The 23,750-nt window shown below is 34.3% G+C and overlaps 4 protein-coding genes and 1 non-coding gene across 8 annotated transcripts; 2 read left to right on the top strand and 3 right to left on the bottom strand.

The window, feature by feature from the left end:
* Positions 1-2,195: 2,195 nt before the first annotated feature.
* On the bottom strand, positions 2,196-2,281 carry TRNAY-GUA (transfer RNA tyrosine (anticodon GUA)). Its single transcript is given in 2 exon segments — positions 2,196-2,231; positions 2,245-2,281. It is a non-coding gene; the product is annotated as a tRNA-Tyr (tRNA).
* A 2,086-nt stretch (positions 2,282-4,367) lies between these two features.
* On the top strand, positions 4,368-5,326 carry LOC105954401 (calmodulin-like protein 3). The gene has a single exon (XM_012978070.2). It carries the CDS (start codon positions 4,629-4,631, stop codon positions 5,106-5,108), a length of 480 nt encoding a protein of 159 aa, XP_012833524.2. The 5' UTR covers positions 4,368-4,628; the 3' UTR covers positions 5,109-5,326.
* A 5,295-nt stretch (positions 5,327-10,621) lies between these two features.
* Positions 10,622-11,434, top strand: LOC105954455 (2Fe-2S ferredoxin-like superfamily protein). The gene has a single exon (XM_012978126.2). It carries the CDS (start codon positions 10,706-10,708, stop codon positions 11,198-11,200), a length of 495 nt encoding a protein of 164 aa, XP_012833580.2. The 5' UTR covers positions 10,622-10,705; the 3' UTR covers positions 11,201-11,434.
* Positions 11,435-13,462: 2,028 nt separating this feature from the next.
* Positions 13,463-17,029, bottom strand: LOC105954454 (Polynucleotidyl transferase, ribonuclease H-like superfamily protein). 4 transcript variants are annotated; one of them, XM_012978124.2, is made up of 8 exons: positions 16,568-17,029; positions 15,759-15,889; positions 15,419-15,604; positions 15,235-15,353; positions 15,021-15,134; positions 14,804-14,918; positions 14,495-14,710; positions 13,463-14,372 (listed from the first exon to the last, which is right to left on the bottom strand). In XM_012978124.2, the coding sequence occupies exons 1-8, from the start codon at positions 16,891-16,893 to the stop codon at positions 13,756-13,758; spliced, it is 1,824 nt and encodes a 607-aa protein (XP_012833578.2). In that variant the 5' UTR covers positions 16,894-17,029; the 3' UTR covers positions 13,463-13,755. The 4 variants fall into 4 exon arrangements, with proteins under 4 accessions (XP_012833578.2, XP_088669856.1, XP_012833579.2 ...); XM_088813730.1 differs by having other exon boundaries at positions 15,235-15,347; positions 16,568-17,028; XM_012978125.2 differs by having other exon boundaries at positions 13,463-14,375; positions 15,235-15,347; positions 16,568-16,942.
* Positions 17,030-18,505: 1,476 nt separating this feature from the next.
* SCPL21 (serine carboxypeptidase-like 21) lies at positions 18,506-23,040 on the bottom strand. The gene is made up of 14 exons (XM_012978122.2): positions 22,672-23,040; positions 22,396-22,541; positions 21,839-21,915; positions 21,618-21,740; positions 21,358-21,460; positions 21,236-21,273; positions 21,063-21,164; positions 20,675-20,755; positions 20,343-20,585; positions 20,167-20,232; positions 19,973-20,094; positions 19,489-19,602; positions 19,202-19,247; positions 18,506-18,825 (listed from the first exon to the last, which is right to left on the bottom strand). The coding sequence occupies exons 1-14, from the start codon at positions 22,818-22,820 to the stop codon at positions 18,742-18,744; spliced, it is 1,494 nt and encodes a 497-aa protein (XP_012833576.2). The 5' UTR covers positions 22,821-23,040; the 3' UTR covers positions 18,506-18,741.
* Positions 23,041-23,750: the final 710 nt, after the last annotated feature.

Raw genomic sequence — 23,750 nt, 5'->3', positions numbered from 1 at the left:
TATTTTATTTGTCGTTTTGAGCTGATGCACATGTATTAAGAATACTAATTGATGATGCTAAAATTAGATCACCTCAAGTAGTTGAGCTGGGAGAGCGAAGTGGATCACTGGCTCACGAGCTTGATGACCTTGAGATACCTGCGATCACAGAACACGTGAACTAGGCTAGGGGGTTGATCCGGCGGAAACCCCTCCGACGCTCAAGTCAGACGCGCGGATAGTGGAAATAGTCCCGAGAATACGTATTGTAGTATTGCTCAATAAATAGGACGTACCTTAAGGAATGAGTTCAAACATTTATTTATAGCTTAGTTGAGATTGTCGGGCCCAAACCTTACTTGAAGGTGATTGGACATCGATAATAGTAGTCTTCGATATTAGGCTCGTGGCACAATAGGTAAATAATTTGTAGGTCCATTGGGTTGGGCCAATTAGGCATATCACTAATAAATGTGTATTGGCTTTGGAAAAATCATAATAATATAACTAAAAACCACTTTCACTAATTGTTTCACCTAATTTTATTAAAAATAGTAAGGGCAAATATGATAAAAATCAATAAATGTTTCATTGCAATTCCAAAGTGACAATTATTTTAAAATAAAAAAATTCTCTAAAAAGACAAATAAAATGGGAAGTGGGGAGTATTAGTTATGAACCCATTAATGCGTATTACTTAAATTAACCCCACTTATCGCCTTTTTGGATTTCTTTGTTTTTATATATATTTTTAATTCTATTTTATTTTTAGTTTTGATTTTTTTTTTTTAAATTAGTTTTTTCTTACTTATATTTTTCGTTTTTTGTCAATTTGATTTTAAAAAATTAACTTTTTTTTTGTTTTTTTATTTTGTTTTAAAAAAATATTTTTTTTTTCCAACCGGATTTAGAAAATTGAAATTCTTTTTTAGGGAAACGAGCACATATCATTAGGCACCAGAGGCCAAAAACAAAGGAAGGGAAATTTCATCCACATGTTCCATACAAGCCATTGTAGCTAAAGAATGAGGCAGGCTATTGCCTTGCCGTTTGATAAGGAAAAAAGTACAACGAGAAAAAAACGACATCATGTTTATGCAGCCTTCAATATAAACGCCAAAGGAAGGACAAAGTCATCTCTTAGACGCATTGCATTAATCACTTGGAGACGGTCTCCTTCCAAGATGATTGAGCCCCATCCTTTACTACGAACAATACTCATCGCATACAGTGCCGCATGAGCTTCTCCATCCACCGATTTTGGCTTGCCCGGAAATGATCAAATACTCCACCAACGACATACATTGTTTGATCCACGTGCCACCATAGCAACTCGGTAATGATCGCTGCCACAAGGAAAGGCCACATCAAAATTGATTTTAATGGTACCACAACTAGGAGGAAGCCATGAAGAAGGGTGAGCGAGCTGCAACTCTTGAGCCTTATGGAGGAGAAATTGGTGAAAAGATTAGAGAAAAAAAATTGCTCCAAATGGGAAGCTCAGCTACGGAAATCCCTTCTTCATCGTAAATGGCATTGTTCCGACACTACCATGCCTTCCACATTACGACCAAGGCGAGGAGAAAATTGTCCACTATGTAACTTATCAAATTCAGTACAAGCTTATCAAATTCCACAATGTAACTTTTTTTTTTTTTACTTTTTCTCTTTGTAGTTTTTTTAAAAAAATCGATTGTTTTTCTTGTTAAATTTGTTGCTATTAGTGTCGATGCATTTATGCTTCATTGCGAATGCAAACTATTAAACCCTATGTAGCACTGAAACTTCAACTTATTAACGTTTACGCGCTTTGGAAACGTTTTGTGCCGGAAACTCGAATACACCTGTCGGACACCTTATGGGCCATTTTGCAATTTCTAAAAAGTTATAAACATGTTTGAATAATAAATTTTTAATTATTTTTGTTGTTTCTCAAATTATTTACATGATTTAATGATCAGTTGCAAATTGATAGTCGATAGTTAAATTTATTTTGAATATGTTTGTATAAAAAATATATATAAAGAATTTATATATTAATAAAAATTTATACATGTTTATACATAATATTTATAAATTTATACATGTTTACACGTTTCCCCCAAATTATCGTATCCCCATTTTTGGGACATGCCATTTTTATCATTTTCCCGTATCATCGTTTTTTAATTTAAATTCCTTACCTTACAATTAAAAAAATTACAATTAAAAAAACATCCGACTTGCCGGATTCGAACCAGCGACCTAAAGATAACAGCTAGCACACTACAGTCTTCCGCTCTACCAACTGAGCTAAAGTCGGTCATTGATAATTTCTTCATCAAAACAAAGATGTTACTAAACATTTGAATGAGAAAATCTTGTTAAAAAAGTTCAGAAAATAGCAATACGAATTTGGAAAGTTGGAAAGTAAATTTTTTTTTTTTTTTTGCCAAGTCAACTAATTTTTGTAAACTGGTTCATGAAAACAAAAAAGAAAAATCATTTTATTCCAAATTAACAAATATTTTAGCATTTAATCAAGTATATATCAGTAAAATAATAGTATTCAAACATTACATATCTTCGGTTATCAAATGAGCTTAATAGTTTAACATTCATTTTTCAGACACAACTATTCAGATGCATATTCCGCATTCGGCATTCAATATTCAGTGCATAGTCTTATAAACCACTTCTGGTAATTGCCTTCTTCATGCATTAGCAAAGTTTTTCAGTTTCTATTTATTTATTTTTTAATTTTTATTTTTTTGTGCAATGAACGAATTTGCAGTCAACCATATAAGTGCACTGGGTAACATACACTATCGTATAATAGTTTACAAACACATATGAGAGACGTAAACCACACTAAACTAACTACGTGTAACAAGCTCGACCTAGTGACCGTTAGCAAGAGGATTCGAATTTGAATCAATTGACACAAGCTCACTTACTCTAGCCGCTAAACCATCCTTTACGGAATGAGTTTGTTAGTTTTGAGTGTATGGACTATGGAGGATGCTAAGGTTTGACTAGGGATGGCAATGGGTACGGGTTAAGCGGGTCTTGGACTCGGAACCGACCCGCTTGGGGCGGGTCTGAGTCAGCTAAATGGTTCTGGGTCGGGTAATGGGTTTAAGTTTATAGAACCGGATGGTTCTGGGTCGGGTTATGGGTCTTATTGGAACCGACCCGGAACCGACCCGTATATATATATATATATATATATTTTTTTTTTTTTTTTGAGTTTCATTTATCAGAATATCAATTTCCATCTTCACTATTCTCATTTACCTATTTTCAGTATTTTATTTTTCGAATCTCATTTCTCGTGAGTAATATTTATCACTTGTCGACCACCGCTAATTGTCTTACATTTTGCATTTTACTTATTATCGAAGTTAAATATAATTAATAGTAATTTTATTGTTCATGTTATGTCACTTGTAGAGATTTTTTAAAATATTGTATTTTAGTATTGGAATTATTTCATAAAAACATCCAAGCAAAATGTTATGAAAGTTAAAAAATATTATTTTTTTTGTATGTTAATGGGTCTAGCGGGTCTGGCGGGTCGGAACCGTTTAGTTAGGGTTTGAGTTGGGGCGGGTCTGGGTCTAAGCTAAAGCGGGTTGGGGCGGGTCTTGGGTTTATATATTTTTCGTGGGTCGGGTCTTGGGTTTAGGCAAACCCGGCCCAGAACCGACCCGTTGCCATCCCTAGGTTTGACGAGATTTGCCTTATGAAATTTATATTTTCTCTGCAAAACAAATTTACTATGAACGACCTACTATATGTTTGGCTGCGAGGTTCTTTGAACCTGATTTTCATACTATTTGATCATGGATCCACACAATTGGTTGGACAATGATTTGAAAGGATAGAGTCGAGAATATGGGTGAAAATCAGACGAATCAAATCTTAATTAATACTTTTGGAAAAGAAAATTTATTTTTTCGTAAGTGCAAAACTAAGTCCAATTTCATATAGAAAAAAGTTTGATCTAAAATCGTATTCTTTTTTTTTTATAAATCAATGTAATTTGGAATTTTCAATTTTTTTAGCTACCTATAACAAACATCAAATACATAACAATATATTTTCAAAAATGAAAATTGGTCTGGAAATTAGAATCTAAAATGTTTTCGCATTCCGCTACAAAACAAAATTCAGAAAAATCAAAAGTTGGAACTTTCGAATTCAGAATGAAAAATATTGTTCTAAAATAAATAATTGATTTATTTAGATGATGATAAAAATAATAATAATAAAATAGTAGTAGTAGAAACTAGAAAGGGTATAAATGGCATAGCTTAACTTTTATAATGAGTGGGGTTTCCATATTTCCCGCCACATTTTCCTCAACCCCATATAATTTCTCCACCGAAAATTGCAACTCCATTTCGAAACTTCTTTTTTGGTTAATTTATCTTCGAAAATCAAATCAATTCTCCCCCATTGATTTATTTCAATGCTAACAATTTCTCCTTTCTTCTAAATTTCTGCCAATATTCAATCCCAGTCTTTTCTTAATTAATTCACATTCAATCGGACGAAAGATCCGAAAAAGAAAAAGAAAAAGAAAAAAAAAAAAAAGGAAAAACATTAATTCATCAGCCAAATTTGAATTTGGGGAATTAGGGTTGAGTTTTTACTTTTTTTTTTTAATGATGAAGGAAATGGGTACCCAGGATCTCCACCGCGTGTTCGCGATGTTCGACCGGAACGGCGACGGGAAAATAAGCCGGAAAGAGCTGAGCGACTCGCTGGAAAAGCTCGGGATCCACATCGCCGAGAAGGAGCTCCGGCAGATGATCGAGAAGATCGACGCCAACGGCGACGGCTGCGTCGACGCGGAGGAGTTCGGGACTCTGTACGCGGCGGTGATGGAGGAGAGCGAGCGCGGCGGCGGAGACGAGGAGGACGACATGAGGGAGGCGTTCAAGGTGTTTGATAAAAACGCCGACGGATTCATCACCGTGGAGGAGCTCCGGTCGGTGCTCGCTTCGCTGGGGCTGAAGCAGGGGCGGACGCTCGAGGACTGCAAGCGGATGATCAGCAAGGTCGACGTCGACGGCGACGGGATGGTCAATTTCGACGAGTTCCGGCAGATGATGAAGGGCGGCGGATTCGCCGCCTTGAGTTGATAATTAATTAATTCGGGGTTCGTCGAAAAATTATTGGGCGATTCTTTCTTCTTCATCATTGTAAATGGCTTGTTCTTTTTTTTTCATAATTTCTTTTATCTTTTTCCATTTGGGCGATTGATTGTTGATTATATTGTAAGTATGAATATGATGGATTCTTCTCCCATACTGGTTTTAGTTTGAGAAGAAATCAAATACATAGTTCAATATGGTTTTTATTGATGCGTTTAAATGCTTGATATTAGAGATATAATTACGAAGAAGCCATGGAAAACAGGTTTTTTAGAGACTGCACCTATTTACAATTTCAAAATTTCTAAGACCAAAATATAAATAAATTTGTTAAGAACAAGATTGAAAATTACAAATATAACCCCAATATTGATTTTGATATTATTCATTCAAATTAAACCTAATTGCTATTGCAAGACCAAAAAAAAAAAAAAAAAAAAGAGGAATTGAAAAACGAGAGGGAATGCTCCAGCGGAAGAAGAATTGCCGCCTCCCATCCGCCGCCGAAAAATCATCGACGCCCAACCGCGGGTGTCTGGAAAGGAAGAGAAGAAGAAGAAGGAGGAAGGAGGAAGGAGGAGGAGGAGAAGAAGAAGAAAAGCATGAAGAAGAAGAAGATGAAGAAGAAGACAAGAACAAGAAGAAAAGAAAGAAAAAGAAGAAAATTCGACTTTTACATGTTTTTTTTGTTGAAAATCGACATTTAAATGTCGATTTTTTGGCAAAAAATCTAGATGTTGATTTTTTGGCAAAAAATCGACATGTAGATGTCGATTTTTGTCACCAAAATCGACATCTAAAGTTGATGTCGATTTTTTGCTAAAAAATCAACATCTAAATGTCGAATTTTGTGACAAAAATCGACATGTACATGTCGAATTTTGACTTTGCGAATTTTCTTTTTGAAAACTTAAAAATCGATCACCTAACTATAAAATTATATTCATTCATATAGTTTGTTTTCTACTTTTTCTATAGAATTCTCCATAGTGATGTCTCGTGACTCCATAATGTTATCATTTGCATGTTTTATTAAGATTTGATGGTTTTGGATGTTGAGGATTTTATGAGAAGATGAAGAATTTTATTTTTGAAAAATTTGTGTGAAATGAGTTTTTGAGGAAGATGAAATGAGTTTTGCTTGTTCGGTCTTACACAAAGGAAGTTGTGGAATTTTAAAATTATGGATTTTGTGTTTTAATAAGGGTATAATAGATTTTAGTAATTTTTTGATAAAAAATTAGATTTTACCTTCCCCTAAGTAATTTTTGCAATTGCATATAATCACCGCCTTTTCTAGAACCTAGGTTAAATAATCACGTAACTTTAATATAACGCACTCGTATGGAGTATGTTAGATAAATAATTACATATTTATCAAAAAATATGGGTGTATTTCACCAATCTCAAAATTGAACTCTCTGAATGCTATTTCCCTAAGTTAAGGTCTAATTACAAAGTACCCATAGTATTTAGGCAATTATAATAATTCATCACCTATGAATCTTCTTACACATCATCTGTGATTCTCTAATTTCGACCAATTTCACCTCATTCGAACTCCACATTTTGAAACCAAATACCTCATTCGAACTCCACATTTTGAAACCAAATAATAATAAGAGGTGTCTCTTAAATTATACATATCAAATTGTGATGCAGTTGAATCTATATTTATGTACAAAATAAATATAAATTAGAAAATATTTCACATAATAAAAAAAATCCAATAGAATTTAATACTATAAGAATGTGTGTATAAAATAATATATGTTTTGGAGGATAGTTGTAATTAACTGAACAAAGAAAAATCATAAATTGACCTTATATCAAGAGGTCACCATAATTTACAAATTTCATATTGAGTTTAATGATAATGGCTGAATTTAACTTTCTTGTAATTTTGGCAAATGTTTATGTCTTTCATGATAATTTGCTTGAACTATGGTGCGATTGCTCTATTGTAATTTATAAATACATACGCATTCAATGTTTATTAGTTTGAAGTTGATTTAAAATATTGGGTAAATTACAAACACCCACTGAGGTATGATCAAATTACAAAGTCCTCCCTCTTGTTTGGATAATTACATCTACCCCTCAACTATAATTTTTTCTTAGACCTGATTTTTTCTTAGACCTGCACCTTTATGGTGCCAAATTCAACATAGTCATCTAAATTCCATGAAATGTGCTCTAATTTGTACTCTTTTTGTGTAAAAAATACAATTTCCGATGCACCACAAACTGATATATACAAGCTAAAAATCACATTATTATCATCTTACTTCATAATGTATCATAATGTAAAGTTTGAATAGGATAAAACGAATACAAAAGTAATAATATTCCATATAATCTCGAAGATTCCACCAAATTTAATGAGTTAAGGGATTGTTGTAATTATCCAAACAAGAGGGGTGTTTGTAATTTACCCTAAAATATTTGATATCACAGGGAATTTCACTACAGAAACAAACTCTTAACCCTTTACACAATCAAATAAAATAAATTTCCAAGATTATATTCATTGACATGTCAGAAATAGATTACACATTTTCTAAAAAATAAGTAAGCAAACATTGAAATTGGTATCTTAGTAAGAAAAATGTGCCGGTAGAATAAGGGCCTAAAAAATCAAGAAAATCAGATTCAGGCGAGTGTTACCAGCAACTTTATATTGCAAGATTAATAGTAAATAATTGACTGGATCGTAATATAGCTTGATCCAGTCAAGAAGCTGAACTTGCTAGGAAATAATTTATATTTCTCGGTTTGGATTATTTTATATTTTAAGTTCAATTTAATCAAAGATTTAAATACTTGGGTACAAAAATTACTTATAAAGTTCAAAAGTAAAGTTTGATATTGTATTTAGCTAATGTAAGATTATAATGCCAAGTAAAATTAGTTATTTCTTTAATAATTTTGAAAAACGCAATAAACAAATATAATAAAGAGCTAATAAGAATTAAAAAAAATTTAATTTGAATAAAAAAGCAAAAAAAAAACCCTATTAAAATGAAAAAAAAAATTTGGTTAAATAAATTAAAATAAATAGTAATAATTAAAAAATGTGATCCAACCATGTGTCCAGTATGATCATAGAATTTGAGAAATCAAATGGACGAGTAAATTGGAAAAAATAATAAAAAATTGATTTAGCAAACATAGAAATTGCCTCAGAACATTTGAAAAGGTTTTGGGACAGAGTGAGTTTGCTGTAAATTAAATTACATAAAAAAATTAAAACAAAAAAATAGAAAAATCAGATGAGAAGAGATTGTGCCGGTAGAATAAGGGCCTGAAAAATCAGTAAAAATCAGATTCAGGCGAGTGTTACCGGCGAGTCGATTTTGCAAGGTTAATAGTAAATAATTGGCTGGATCGGAGTATAGATTGATCCAGTCAAGAAGCTGAACTTGCGTGCACTAATTATAATCTATTTTTCTTTTACAAATAACAAAATCTCAACAAATATCAAAGCGTACACAGTTTTTTTTAGAGAGAGAGAGAGAGAGAGAGAGAGAAAGATAGTGCAGATGTTGAAGGCGGAGATAGAACGAAAGGACCGGTGGGGATAGAGAATAAATAGAGGCGGAATGAGCTAGGGCACATTTTATAATGGGCTCGCTCGGCCCATTATAAATAACTTCAGCCCTTTGATGGAATTGGAGTCGCAACTTGAAAAAAAATCGATTTTTTGTTTTCGATTTCGATTTTTAAAGCATTAATTTTTTATTTTATTCAGAAAATTCTGAAAAAAAAAAAAATTTAATATTTGTTTAATGGAATTTTAATGCATATTAGATTGTAATTTTTATTTGGTTTTAAAATGTAACATGAATTAATTTTTCACTCTCTGATAAAAATTATATATTTTTCTTAGAAAATACTAATTGTGATCTTATCCATACTCAGTCACGAGGGAAATGTGGAAATAGAATTAAGTTGTACGGTTCTTACACCTCTCCTATCTACATTCTAGGAAAATAGGGGGTTATTTATTAAAAAAAAAAAAAAGTTTTGAGATTATAAACAAAGTATAAACGAGTCAAGCTCAAGTTGAGTCAGACAAATTTGGTGAGTTGAAGATCAAGCGGAGCCAAATTTGTTTAGCTCTAGTTGAGTTTGTCAAGAGCTAAAACTCGAGCTTTTATCTAGCCGTAGGCTAATGGAACAGCTCATGATTGCGTCATACCGACAACTATTTAGAGGACAATTGAAAGACGGTGCGGCATCATATTAGCGATTATCTTTTGTACATTGAACGAACAGTGAAATAATATTCTTTTGAATCATCTTCGACTTTGCAAATTCTAAGTTTATCTCATTAATCTGATAGTTCATTTCATCAAATGTGAGTTGCCGTTCGGACCAACCAATCAAAAGTTGATAGTCATAAATGATATGCCTAATTGGGTCAACCCAATGGGCTTACTATTTATTTACCTACTGGGCCACGAGCCTAATATTGAAGACCATTATCACCGAGGCTCAATCACCTTCAAGTAAGATTTGGGCCCGACAATCTCAACTAAGCTATAAATAAATGTTTGAACTCATTCCTTAAGGTATGTCTTATTAACTGAGTAATACTATCAACTGTGTTCTCTGGACTATTTCCACTATCCGCACGTCTGACTTGAGCGTCGGAGGGGTTTCCGCTAGATCAACCACCGGCCTAGTTCACGTGTTTTTTGATCGCAGGTATCTCAGGGTCATCAAACTTGTGAGCCAGTGTTCTACTCTGCTCTTCCAGCTCATCATACTTCAACTATCTAAGGTGATCTAACTTTAGCATGATCAATGAAGAAAGAAGGTGGTGTTTGCAAAAACTTAAAAAAACAGCTTCCCTACTTCATTTTTATAAATATATTTTTAGGTGTTTGCAAAATCAGCTTTTATTTTTACTTCTCTTAAAGAAACAGTTTTAAGCTATTTAAAAAAAACACCCTTGCACCTGTTTTTTTTATATTTAAGTTCATTTTCACGTATTTGCGAACACCTCAACTGTTAGAAGTAAATACTTAATATTAATATTAACTTAATTTACAAGCACTTTCTACTTTTAAATTAGTTTTTTGCAAATACCACCTAAATAAGCATGAGATATTCTACGGGTTTTAGGTGGTGCTTGCAAAAGTTTTTTTAGCGTGATTATGAGCTTTTTTTGCTTATAATTTGTTTTGAGGTGTTTACAAAATCAATTTTTGTTTTTGCTTATCTTAAAACAATATGATTTAAGTTATTTTTTTTAAAAGTACCCATAACCCTGTTTTTTCTATTTAAGTTTATTTTCCGGAATATTTGCAAACACCACCAACTTTTAGAAAAAAACACTAAAAACTGACTTAACTCACATTCACTAACTTTTACTTTTAAATAATTATTTGCAACATAAACTTATTAAAATAAAAATAATAATAATAAAATAAAAATATTAATAATCGTTTTTAAAAAATAGATAAAAGAAAGAAAAAAGAAGTAGAAATTGAACAAAAACAAATTGACTATAATCATCAACATTTTACAGAACAATAAAATTTGCCTCATTCGTCACTCGGAACCCTCGGAAGCAAACAATGGCGATCTCCACACTCCAGAAACTCGCCTCACGGATTTCCAAAATCCCCTCACTCTCACTTCCATCGCGCGCCATAATCGCCCGCTCCTCCGCCTCCGACGCGGCCGCGCCCCGCTCCTCCTCCTCCGCAAAGGTCTCCGATCGGATCGTCAAACTCTTCGCAATCGACCCCGACGGCCACAGGCAGAACGTGGTCGGCCTCTCCGGCCACACTCTGCTGAAGGCGCTGACAAACAAGGGCTTAATCGATCCGGCCTCACACCGCCACGAGGAGATCGACGCCTGCTCCGCCGAATGCGAGGTTCACATCGCCCAGGAGTGGCTCGAGAAACTGCCGCCGGCGACGGAGGACGAGGAGTACGTCCTGAGGAAGAGCTCCCGGAATCGTATCCTGAACAAGCACGCTAGGCTTGGATGCCAGGTCATTCTGACGCAGGAGATGCAGGGTATGGTTGTTGCCGTACCTGAGCCAAGGCCATGGGATACTCCGTAAGGGCTTTCATTCCCGGAGGAGCGGCCGTTGTCGTAAGGCTTTTTTTAATTTTGTTTTTGAATAATGCGGATGGATATTATGGATAATGCAATTTGGGGCGAATGTGATTGCTGTTTTTGAAATGTATGTACTTTTGAATGAAATTCGACAATTGATCATCTGATTCATATCAGAGGAAATGTTCGCAGTTTCGTATTTAATTTTTCGGAAAATGAGATTATCTTGTTTCCTGAATTCTTTGTTTGACATCTTTGGTATGCTTTAATTGTTTGTTTAATTATAATTTTAAAACTTTTACGATGTTCTTCTTTTGTGAGAAGTTGTGGTGAATAGACGTAGAGCAATGAACATCTAGTGATTTGTTGCATTTGCTGAACTCTTAATCGTTATTTTTTACACTATGGGGTTTGGTGTTGGTTTGGTCCTTAAAAGATTCATTAGGGTTAGCTTATTCTTGAGCACCTAAAAAGATTAGGAATTGGGGTTTTGGTCCTCAAATGTTCGATACGCTAAACTTATTCTTAAGCACCCGAAAATAGTCGGCGCTGGGAGATAATTATATGCTAGGGCAAGGCCTGGTGCTTTGGTTCAGAAGCTTGTCTTTTTACTATTTTTATGTTGTTTTTAAGGTGTCAAGTGAGTATTGCTGAAGTGGTTAATTCTAGAATTGACCACCGTCTTATTTGGTTGGCTTTGCATTTTCTTTTCGATAACATGGAACTTTAGACATGTTAAATACTGCAAGCTGTAAGAAAGCTATGTAGTGGGGTTGTTATAATTTCGAATTTTGAATTCGATCAAGAAATTAGAAAGAGTAGTCAGGTGACAGAGGAGATCTATAGGATGGAAGTCGAGTAACTGAGTTAGTAAATAAAAATAATTTTTGTGACTCGTGTTTATTTTTTTAAATGTTCTGCCTCTCTTCAGTCATATGGCTATTACAGTTGGATGAGATGGTTGAGTTGGTGGTCGGTCCTAGAGATAATATAAGCAGAGTTTTAGTGCTTAGGTACGAGAGAAAGTTTGTTTGTACCTTGTGGGAAAAACTCTCTTTCTGTGTAATTTTCAAGAAGAATTGAAACAATAGGCTAGAGCACCCTGAGCTATTGTATATTAATATATTTGTATGTATAACTCGATCATTGTACCAAAAGTCTTTCGATTCCTTCATTCATCCAGAATTCTCTGTTGATTTAGGTGCATTAGCTTAGAAGCTTACTGGATTTAGGCTTTATCGGTTATCAGTTTCTTTTGCATTTCGATTTAGGGTTAGGAGATTTTTTTGTTGTTGTTGAACCTCTCTTCTCTCTATAATGGGATGTGCAGAAATCCTATACATGCGACATGTTTTATGACATTGTGCAGTTAGAATTCTTACTAATGTTCATTATTTGGTAGTGTAGGGAAATCTGTAATATATGAATTTGTGATGGCTCACGTTTTCGACTGATTAATTGTCATGTGATTGTGTGCATCTCTTTATGTTGAATAGAGCATTTACATGAAAATAAATCCATAGCAGGGATCGAGGTTTAGACTTTCTCATCTCTTACATGCAATTATGGATAGTTTCCAAGATATGTTTATACTATGAAATACACTGGGCAGATCTTTACCATTCAAACCCACACAAATTGATGTGTGTAAATCAACAATAAAGCATATAATAACCAGAGAGGGATCCGTTGGAGTTTGTACTGAAATTGTTATGTAAATATGCATCCACTTGCAATTAGGTGGGGTTTAGGTACTTGGCTTGTTGTGCACTTATGCTTGGAGCGGTTTATAACGTTTCCTCAACGTGCAGAGAGAACTAGTCTTACCTTTACAATGAATACTCTCCAAATTCTTCACTTGGGTGACGGACAATTAGTCGATGACCTAATCTTATTAACAAGATTCGTGTTAACTGGATCTATCGACTATCAGCTTCTTCCAATCAATTGACAGTGATTTCCATGCCCATTCCCGGAATGTTAAACGATGCCATGGTTCTTATGCATTAGTCAATCGTTTCTTGACAAAATAACCAAAGAGAAAACGGATGCTTCGAATGCCGCTTACTTTTGCATTGAGTTATGACCTCTTTTACATCATATTTTCTAACTGAACTTTGAAAAAGTTTTTCCTTCATCTTTGTACTAAAAAATTGAGAGATTTTGCTTTCTTCATAGTTTGATTCTTCATTGAACAACTATTGATGCTTTTTAATTTCAAATATTTGAACTATAAGTCAGCAAAGTCCTATATAGATACAGAATATTAAATATGTGTAAATATAATTAATTAATTTAACCTCCTCTTAACTTTCTTGAATAAACACAAGAAAATGGAACTCAACAGTACACAGACAACTCCAGATCATATTTTTCAAGCAATGAACGGTTGCCAGAGTTCTTGGACTGGCACAATATCATGTTACAATGAACCCTAAATAGTAAAACCCTAAAACCCTAAATTTGAATTGCTATAGCACAGCTTCCAAGAAACTCAACAACCGAATACTTCGTCTGTGTGAAGAATTGACCCAATTACGGCAAGTTAACACTCGGAAGTTAAAGATCATCCAGGTTAATCATTTCATCATCATTCCAGTATATTACTGACTCCTCTAGCTTCGTCTCGGTTCTTGATAGGGTTTCACTTTCATCCAACGCTTCATCAAAGCACTCCGCCAAATCTGCTTTCCACAAACCCGATTCGCAAACTCTTCTGTACGTATTATATCTCGCACATCTCAAACCTTCTCCTCCGGAACCTTCTACCATCCCGAGAAAACGGTCCAACACACCAGCGTTCCAGAAAACAACTACCGCACATGTCCTATCCAACATTCTAACATCGAATTCTTCAGACAAGACATTGTACGAATCACAAATGAGGTTTTTCAGATTTCGGGACGATTTTCTGTTTTTTAACCCCCACAAGAACACCAAATTGTCGGTACTAACCTTTTCACTATTGCCACTCCGAATTCCCACACCGTCGTCATCGGTAGTATGTACTTTGGAACTAAATGTATTGGAAGTGCGTTGAAGGGAAGGAGGCAATTGGGTAATACGCTCACCTTCCGGAAACTCGAGAGGTATTTTTAGTATGGAGCACAATTTAACAAACAACTGGCATACTCTGAGAACATTATGCCCATGAGTATTCGTATTCTCTGTCTCTTCTGCTGAAAAAAAAAGACATCATCTTCAATCGGTTAACACTTGAAGCAACAAGCGCTTCATGTTTTAGATATGTCGGTTTTCTAGTAAATTTATTATGGGCTAGATAAACTTGATTACTTGCCTTGATTAGAGATGTCCATGTCTATTGGTGCAGAGAATCTTCTCTCCAAATAGGACAATGCTGCTTGCACGTTGTTCATTTTGTCGAATGGGCCGATTTCCTTCATAAGATGGTTGACGTCAAGTGTGTGAGGAAAGAGCGAAAGCAACGAATTCTTGAATTCATCCATAGTCGACGGTAGTGGAGCTTGGAACTTTGAATGTATAAAAGCAAGATCTGAATTAAAAAGTCGACACAACGAAGTATATTAATTTCAAAATTCGGGTCTATGTTTTCAAATTGACAAAAAAAAAAAAGATAGAGATAGACCATAGAGTGAATTGTGCACGACAACAGGTCTCTGAGAAGTAGAAATCAAGTCTATCACCTCAAGGAAGCCACGGACAAGCTTTCTTTGCTGGTGTTCCGTATCTTGAATTTCTTTCTGTATTATGAATTATGATACAAAAAGTCACACGTGCTATTTGAATCAACATATATTATAAATTATACAATACAGTAACCCACGGAGTTGATTCATGTATACCTCAAGAAGGGTCTTGTCTTCTTTTGAACTCGTCAAAACAGCTCTAACGGCCTGCACACCCACTCCCTTTGCTGTAACATGTAATGGTACAACGTCAACAAACTCTTTCAATGCCTGCAAATCGTTTCAAAACATCAATAACCTAATTTTTAAATTACGACATTTGATAAATAAAAGAGAAATATTTATCTTCCCTAAACGGCAGTACACTGACCTCTATTACAAGCGGCACTTGGCGTTCACTGCAGATATCTATAGTCAAGGATGGTCGAGAACCAAAAACTTCACTTCCAGCTACAAGTTTCCTTAAAGAACTTATGAGAGCATCTGCAACTGCCAAAAAATATACATCATTGAAGGGCAAAATAATCACAAGACATAGTTAAAACTTTGCTCACCCTCAGTTTTGTTTGAATCTTTACAAGCACGTATCCAATTCTTAACTCGGGATTCGATCCTTTCCATGAATATAGTATCAGCAACTGAGTAGACTGATGAAGGTTCCACTGTGCCGCTAACGGGTGATAAATTTCCAGTTTGAATTTTTGCAGCCGAGTCTTGTGCTTTCGACAAGTATGATATACCTACACAAAACAAAATGAAACACATTCAGTTTCGATTTGTTCGTAATCTCATAGCTTTGTCGTGTTGATCACATTAGATGCACAATGTTTGAGAAATCGAAAAGCGTATACGCTAAACAACTACACAGATTTAGCAGAGGAGATATAAACATACCGTTGTAGATGCAAGCATTGAAATCAAAACCTTCTCGTGCCATAGAGGATAGATATGACGATTGACATGAAAAACTGTAAGACGGCATCCCCACTTTCAACTCATCCCTTGGAAACACGTGGAAGTTAAACCTGCACCAGAACAGAGATAACTCAAAATCTGTAAAATTTCTCGATGAAACCGTATCAGCTGAATAATATTTTATTTCAAAATGTCAATGAACTCAATGCGAGAAATGCTCCTATAAGACCATGAACATGACAGCATTCTAATTTCAAACCGCGGAATTAAATCTTGTCAGATGTGCACGGCATCAGAAACATGTATGGAAAAAACGTGCATTTCGTTTTGCTCGTCATTTCCTATAGCCGGAGAATTGTAATTTTTACGCAAACGGAAGTCTAAATTACAAAAACTAGCGAGGGTTACCATTCGCAACAGATAAGCGTAGGGGGAAAAAACGAAACGGACAGGCAAAAAAAAAGGCTCTTCTGGCCGACCTCAAACAAACATCTAAAACTACACTTTATAATCGATAATCGGGTAGTTATGGTGTCGATAGAGTTTGAAAATAATGCAAGCATCACGGAGTGAAAATCGATTTGATCATATCTCAATTAAGCAATCTATAGTCCAAACAATGAAATTTCGACAACTACAATGCCTTCTCCAGAGCTTAGTTTCACTTTCATGGCAATTGCTAACTAAAAGGCCAGATTACATTCAAATTCATGTTCACCAATCGACGAATTATCAGTATTTCTACATTTTCCCCAATTTACAGTAAAATGAAGCAAAAAGAGGCTTACGGGTGAGCAATGAGCTTAGAACCCTTAACTGAAAAGGGGCAGACCGAGAATTGGAGAATCTGAAACCGCGTGGCGGCGTCCTTGACCTTCATGTAAGCCGTCTCCGCCGTATCGATGGGGAGGATCCTTTGCCACGTGGCGGAGTGGCCGCCGGTTTTCTGCAACGAGACCGCTACGAAGTCGGAATTGAATATGCAGTCTTTGATTTCCTGCAAAGCCTCCGAGAAGTTGGAATTCGTCACTTGCTTCACCGACCATTGTTTGCCGTGGTGGTGGTGGCGGTGGCGAGCGGCGGTGTGAGAGCAGAGAAAGCGTTTGAAAAACATCGATCAAAATTACAAATACAAATACGGTGGCGTATAGACACCGTATACATTTGTAAAGCTTCTTTTATTTTTTTATATAATTGTGTAGCTTAATTTATTTTTATATATTTTATATTATTATTATTATTTTTTTTTATGATCGAGCTCGAATTCGAGGTTTATAGTTTATCGAACCAACAAGCTTGGTTAGTTACAATATGTCAACCGATCGAGCTTAGACGAATTTTGAACGAACAATCTTGAATCGAGTATAGACACAATTATAAACTACATAATACATATACAGAAAATTACTAGAAGTAAAAAAATATATATATAAATATTTTTAACACAACAAAGTAGTTAGAATATTATTCAAGTTTGTTTAAAATTATATCAAGCTTCAAAAATTTATATTTGAGTTTGATTCGATTACTAGTCCAATCGAGTTTGTGCGAACTTTATTCGAACCAAATGCAAATTGTGCTCGAATTATTTATCTTTTATACATAGTATACTGTTTGTTTTTAGGGTAAATTACGGCCACTCCATGAATAATGTCAAATTACGAAGAAAAAAAAAGCTCATCATGTTTGGGTAATTACAACCACTCCCCTCAATTATAAATTTTCTTACGCGTCCACTCTTATGGTATCAAATTACATTACATGCAATATTATCTAGTTTGTACTCGTTTTGTGTAAAAATGCATGCACCACAATATGATATTTACAAGTCAAGAAATACATCGTATGATTATCTTGTTATAAAATGTGGAGCTTGAATGGGGTAAAATTGGTACAAATTGGAGAATATTCCACAATATTTGAGACTGCGAGGGTGGATGTTTAAGAGAATTTATAGTTAAGGATAGTTGTAATTAGACACGGCCACGGGTCGGGCCGGGTCGGACCCGCTGGATCCGGGTCCTACTTTTTGGGGACGCGAAACCGACCCTTGTGGAGGCGAGTCCGGGTCCGGGTGGGGTCCACTTGGGTCCTTTCGGGTCCGGGTCGGGTCCGGGTCCAAAACTGGTCATTTGAATTTTTATTTATCTTTTAATCTTGACCGTTGGAAAAAAAAATTGAATTCAGTCAGACCGGGTCCGGGTCGGTTCCGGGTGGACTCGAGTTTCTAGCCGTTGAAAATAAAAAAAAAATAAAAAAAATTGAATTTACAGACCGGGTCCGGGTCGGGTCCGGTTTACAGCCGTTGCATTTTCAAAATTCAAAAAGAAAAAACATTTTTTTATTCGGGTGGACGGACGGGTCCTCGGGTCCCCCCGACGGGTAGACCCGTCGGGTCTCGGGTCCAATAAATCAAGATCCGAAACCGACCCATGTAAAGTTGGGTCCGGGTCTGTGTCCAAGGGGTGCGAGTCGGTTTCGGGGCGGAGCGGGTCTAAATCCGGGTCGGGTCCGGATCCAACCGGCCCGTGACCGTATCTAGTTGTAATTATCCAAACATAAAGAATTGTTCCGTAATTTGACATTACCTCAGGGGTTGGCCGTAATTTATCCTTGATTGTAATTACATTGAGCTCAATCCGAACTTTATACCTTATATCTTATATGAAATAATATTTTTTTGTTAATCATGTTAATAAATCAAATTTAGATGAGCTTTCAAGAAATTAATATGAAAGAGGAAATATTTATTTGACTATAATCGTGAAAGCAACATGCAGCATTCTTTTGTTCCACAAATATCTATATTAAATCCATATCTTAATCATGGCAAATATATTTATCTCCCTCAGTCTTTCCGGAACTCAGTCATCGTCTTCGATCATCTGTGAAGAATCAGAAACTCGAAACGAGAATAAACAAAACTACTACAATTTTAGATAATTTCATCGTTTCGTTCGTTTCAAATTCTTTGGCCTTCGAGCCAACGAACATAGAACTGCAATGCCTCGCGTGGTTTGTACTCCGGTACCGTATGCCCAGATCCCTGCACGGATAATATTTCACATTTAAATATAACAAACTTATTATCAAGCAAAAAAGACTCTTCGTGTTGTAACTTTTAAGTATTTGCAAAATCCCCCCTATGATTCAGTTTTATGAGCAAACTACCCCTAAAAAACGCAACATTTAGATGTAATAAACTCTTTTTTTAAATATAAAGATGTACGGTTAAACCTCTTTAAATTAATACAGTCGGGACTAACAAAATTCTATTAATTTAGCGAAATATTAAATTATCGAACTAATAATTTAATATGTTTTTACTGAGTTGGGAGACCAGAAGAAAGTATTATCCAAACGAGGTTATTAATTTATCGTGTATTAATTTATGGAGGTTCTACTGTAGGTGTAGAATATACCTTTACGGTGAGAAATGTAAGACCGTTTTCGTAACCTTGAGTGTACCTGTGTGCACAAAACAGCAAACAAATTTGGTTGCTTGTCTTCAGTATTCACCTTAAAAATAATAATAATAATAATAATAATAATAATAATAATAATAATAATAATAATAATAATAATAATAATAATAATAATAATAATAATAATAATAATAATAATAATAATAATAATAATAATAATAAATAAAATAAAATAAAATAAAATAAAAAAACGAGGTTTGAGTTTATGATGAACAAGTACTTACCCGGCAACTTGGTCTTTGATGGTCCAAGGCCTCCACTCATCTACGGTTTTATAACCGATGGATCTTGTCCAAGCTTGAGTTCCCGTAAACGGGACACACATATCGTGGTCCCCACTGCAATTAAAAGCAAATTAAATAATTTAAAAAATATTAGAAATAGTGAAAAATGCAATGAAAAAAAAAGACTATTAGTCAGAAAAGCATGGTTAAAATTACTCTCTCCGTTCCTAAATAATAGTCGTTCTTCAGCTATTCATGAGTATTAAAAATTTCAATAAATGTTTCTTGATTTTAGGAAAAAAAAAACACATTAAAAAGACTAAAATAACCTTGATCATTTGATGATGTGATTGAGAGAATTAATATTAGAGTAGAATAAATATGGGTAAAACAGGAAAAAGAATGCATTTAATGCAGTATTTGAATTCTAAAGTAACCGATAGTATGGAACAAAATGGAGGGAGTATTTTAATTTTATAAGTACCTAAAAATGAGGGCTCGATAGCCGCGTGAAGTGAGGTTCTTGTGATACTTGATCATGCTCCCGGCATCGTGATAGAAGGATATTCTGTCCGTGCATAGGTCCCACTTACCGGCTACATTTGCCTGATAATCAATGCCGATATAATCATTTTATTTATTTTTTTCTTCCAAAAAAAACGACAAATAAAATCTTACACTGTCAGCATGAATTGCTTTCCTAACCGCTTCGTTGTTCAGCCACGCATCTGCAACTTCATCATCCTACACGACAATTTTTTGAGTAAAAAAAAAACCATGCAAAAATAAAATAAAATATTAGGTACTATTAAATAATGGTTTTTGTGTTTTAATTAATTAATTAATTTACTTACAGTGCACGGAACATTTTCGCCGTTGAGAAGTTGAGGCCAAGAAGGGACGTAACCGTCTTTTACAGGAGCTCTAAGAGGCCAAGCACGTCCGAACATTCTTTTTCTAACGGCTAACGGTCTTTCACTATTCTCACCTAATCTCCTAAAGCTTAGCGGCACTTTTGTACTCTCGAGTTGAATTATACTCGACGACCCGTGATAGCACGGCTCTAGAATGTCGTATATATTTAAATCATCAACTTCCTGCAAAATTAGTTAAAAATGCTTTTTTTTTGTTTTTTTATAAATAAAATTTAATAAATTGTGGAATCTTGATCATAAATTTATCTTACCCTATCAACTTTCGCGAGCTTGCTTTCACAATTTTCGTTTATCGGGTTGTAGTAGTTACCATTACATTCAGCATTAACTGCCTGCAAAAATAAAAATCATTACTTATATTAGTTGTTTCGAAACATAACACACTCAATTTTTGTTTTTCTTCTTTCATCGAGCTTGCTCAAAGATCCGATTTTTAACCAATGGGTGAGCTAATTAAATCCCATACATCGATTTTCTTGATATTTTCGATTTTCAGTCAACTGAATAAGTATGCGCCATAAGATTAAACACAATGCCATCGACCGAAAAAATATACAAATTTACGAACCAATATAGCACTAACACAACATATTAAAAAATAAAAATAATAAAAATAAAAGGGCAACTAGAGCTACATACCTCAAAAAGTTCATCGGAAATAAGACCCATTCCATGTGCAAACGGTACAAGGGCATTTCCGTCAAACACATCGTCTGTAACTCCATTTCCAACCATATACCCCTGTAAAAATTAAATAATTTAATAATCCACACAATGCAAAATTCCACGATATCGACTTTAATATGAAATACCTTAAGGTTTAGAATGGGCTTCACACCAGCGTCAATTCCTACACAATTTCAATAACTAAGTTAACGTTTTTATATCGTTAATAAAGATGATGCACTAAACATGTTTATAGATAATTAATTACCATTAGCCACTTCATAAGCCAAAGTCGGGACATAAATCCCAGCGTACGATTCTCCGGATATGTAAAACGGGTTGGATAGGAATTCCGGGTAGAGCTCAAACCACTAGCCAGATGATATACAAAGTTATTTAATGGATCAATTCATATATACATATATATATATATATATATATATATATATATATATATATATATATATATATATATATATATATATATATATATATATATATATAAATGAAACATTATAAAAATTGCACCTTGAGGAGAAATAAATGGGAGTCGAAAGCAGTTTTTAAATCTCCTGTTACGTAGTCGGATTCGTTTCTGGAGTAAGATAATCCAACACCAGCAGGGGAATCTAAATATATGATGCTAGATACCTAGTGATATTAAAAATTGGAATAAGAAATACAATTAAAAGTTAAAAGTATATATATAAAGAAAGGATTTTTTTAGGAATAGCACTGAAAATAGTAACCTTGGTCCAGCTGTATGGATTGAGATGCAGGGTGGGAAGGCTACCGCGTGGCTTTCCCGCCTCAAAATTGAAGGGACCTGCATTTAGAAGTATTAAAAAAAAAAAAACATGTTACCGCAAATCGAAACCAAAACAATAGTAATCATTGGCCGTTTACTTGTTATGTCGTAAAAGGCACAATTCATTTTAACTTCAAGAATGAATTTTTAAGTTAACCGAAATTAATTCACAAATATATGGCGAACATTGATCAATATATAACTCAGTCCATATAACATAGGATGTATAATAATGAATTCGCAAATCCGATCTCGAAATTCAAACACATCGAAACCATCGAACGACTAAGCATTCTTGCACTGGAAACACCCATAGCACACATTCAAGAAAGACGGAATCTTTAACTTCTATCGAAACACCAAAATTAAAGCTCAAAACTCATAATCTATTCGTAGAAAAGACAGCATTTTTATCACAATATCAAGTCCTATATCATCACCACCTAAATCAAAATCTAAAATTCAAAAAAAAAAAATTAAATGAAACCCAAAAATTACCATGCTCATAAACAAACCCATCAAAGCTAGAGCAACCCGGACCACCATTAAGCCAGAGAACAACAGGATCTTTGTTTGGATTCCTTTCAGACTCAACAAAGTAGTAGAACAATTTCTTCCCATAAGTTTCATCAATTGTCACATACCTGAAAAAAAAACCCAAAAGAAATGAAAGATAATTACAGAAAACCCATTACTCAGAAAAAAGTAAATACATCCAAAAAACACAAAAAAAAAAAAAAAAAAAAAAAAAAAAGATTCTGTTTTTATTCTTACCCAGAGTGGTGTTTGGAAGGAAAGCTGCCATGAAAACCAGGAATATGTGTAACAAGAGCATCTTCAGGTGCAGAGGAACCTTTCTTGAAATTCAATGCAATTTGAATCAAGAAAAGTGTTAAGTAGCTGAACAAGTGAATCTTTCTCATTTTGATTATTTGTTTGAGAATTGAAATACAGGGAAAGTTGGGTTTAAATAGATGGAATAGAAAAGGGAAAAAATTAAAATATTAAATTTATCTTGACTTTAGTTTGATTATAGTTTGGGTGGCTTTAAAGGGAAGAGAGTAAAGATGAGTAGTGGTAGAAAAGTTTGGATATTTTAAACGGCCCGTGGCAATCTCCATGGTAGCATTTACTCGATTCGTTTTTAATTAACTGTCGTTTTTTTTATTTTTGTATAAGTACTACGAACCTTAGTAACTGTATCTTGATTTTAGAAAATTTGATCGTTTAATGATGTGCATAAGAGATAGTTAATTTATTTACAGTTGAATTAATGAGTAAAAACAGGAAAAAAAATACATTTAATGCAGTATTGAGAATCTAAAGTGATGGATAATACATAACAAAATATTTTTAAAATAGACAATTATTATGAAAAATAGGGAGTGCGTAGTATAGTGATATTCTTTATTTTTCACTATTAATTTATATACATTTGATTTTAAGATATGTATAGTTCTATACACATGTATGTTATAACAAGAGTATATAATTTGATGAAGTTAATCAGGTGTAACATCCAACAAACTATTAATGTACTTAAAATGTGTATTTATGATTGGACTCACAAAAATTGTAGTTATTTAATTAAATGGATTATGTTAATTATATTTTGTAAATCGATTATCCATTTAGATTTGAATGATCTCGTATCAACTATCAAGAGCTAAATTGTTTTACATTAGTAATTGTTGGTCGAAAACCTACACGCAAGTGCACGTATCGTACAAGTAATATAGTGGACTAAAAGTCCGGATATCGAACCCACAGGGAATATTTAATTACTTAATCCTAGACGCTAAATTCTACCAATTATTATCAAGCCCACCCTACACAGTCGAGTTTTGAGAGAA

This window comes from Erythranthe guttata, chromosome 14, assembly GCF_056151865.1.
Source record: "Erythranthe guttata isolate IM_541 chromosome 14, IM_541, whole genome shotgun sequence".
Classification (NCBI taxonomy): domain Eukaryota; kingdom Viridiplantae; phylum Streptophyta; class Magnoliopsida; order Lamiales; family Phrymaceae; genus Erythranthe; species Erythranthe guttata.
This window is presented reverse-complemented; position numbering and strand designations above follow the sequence as displayed.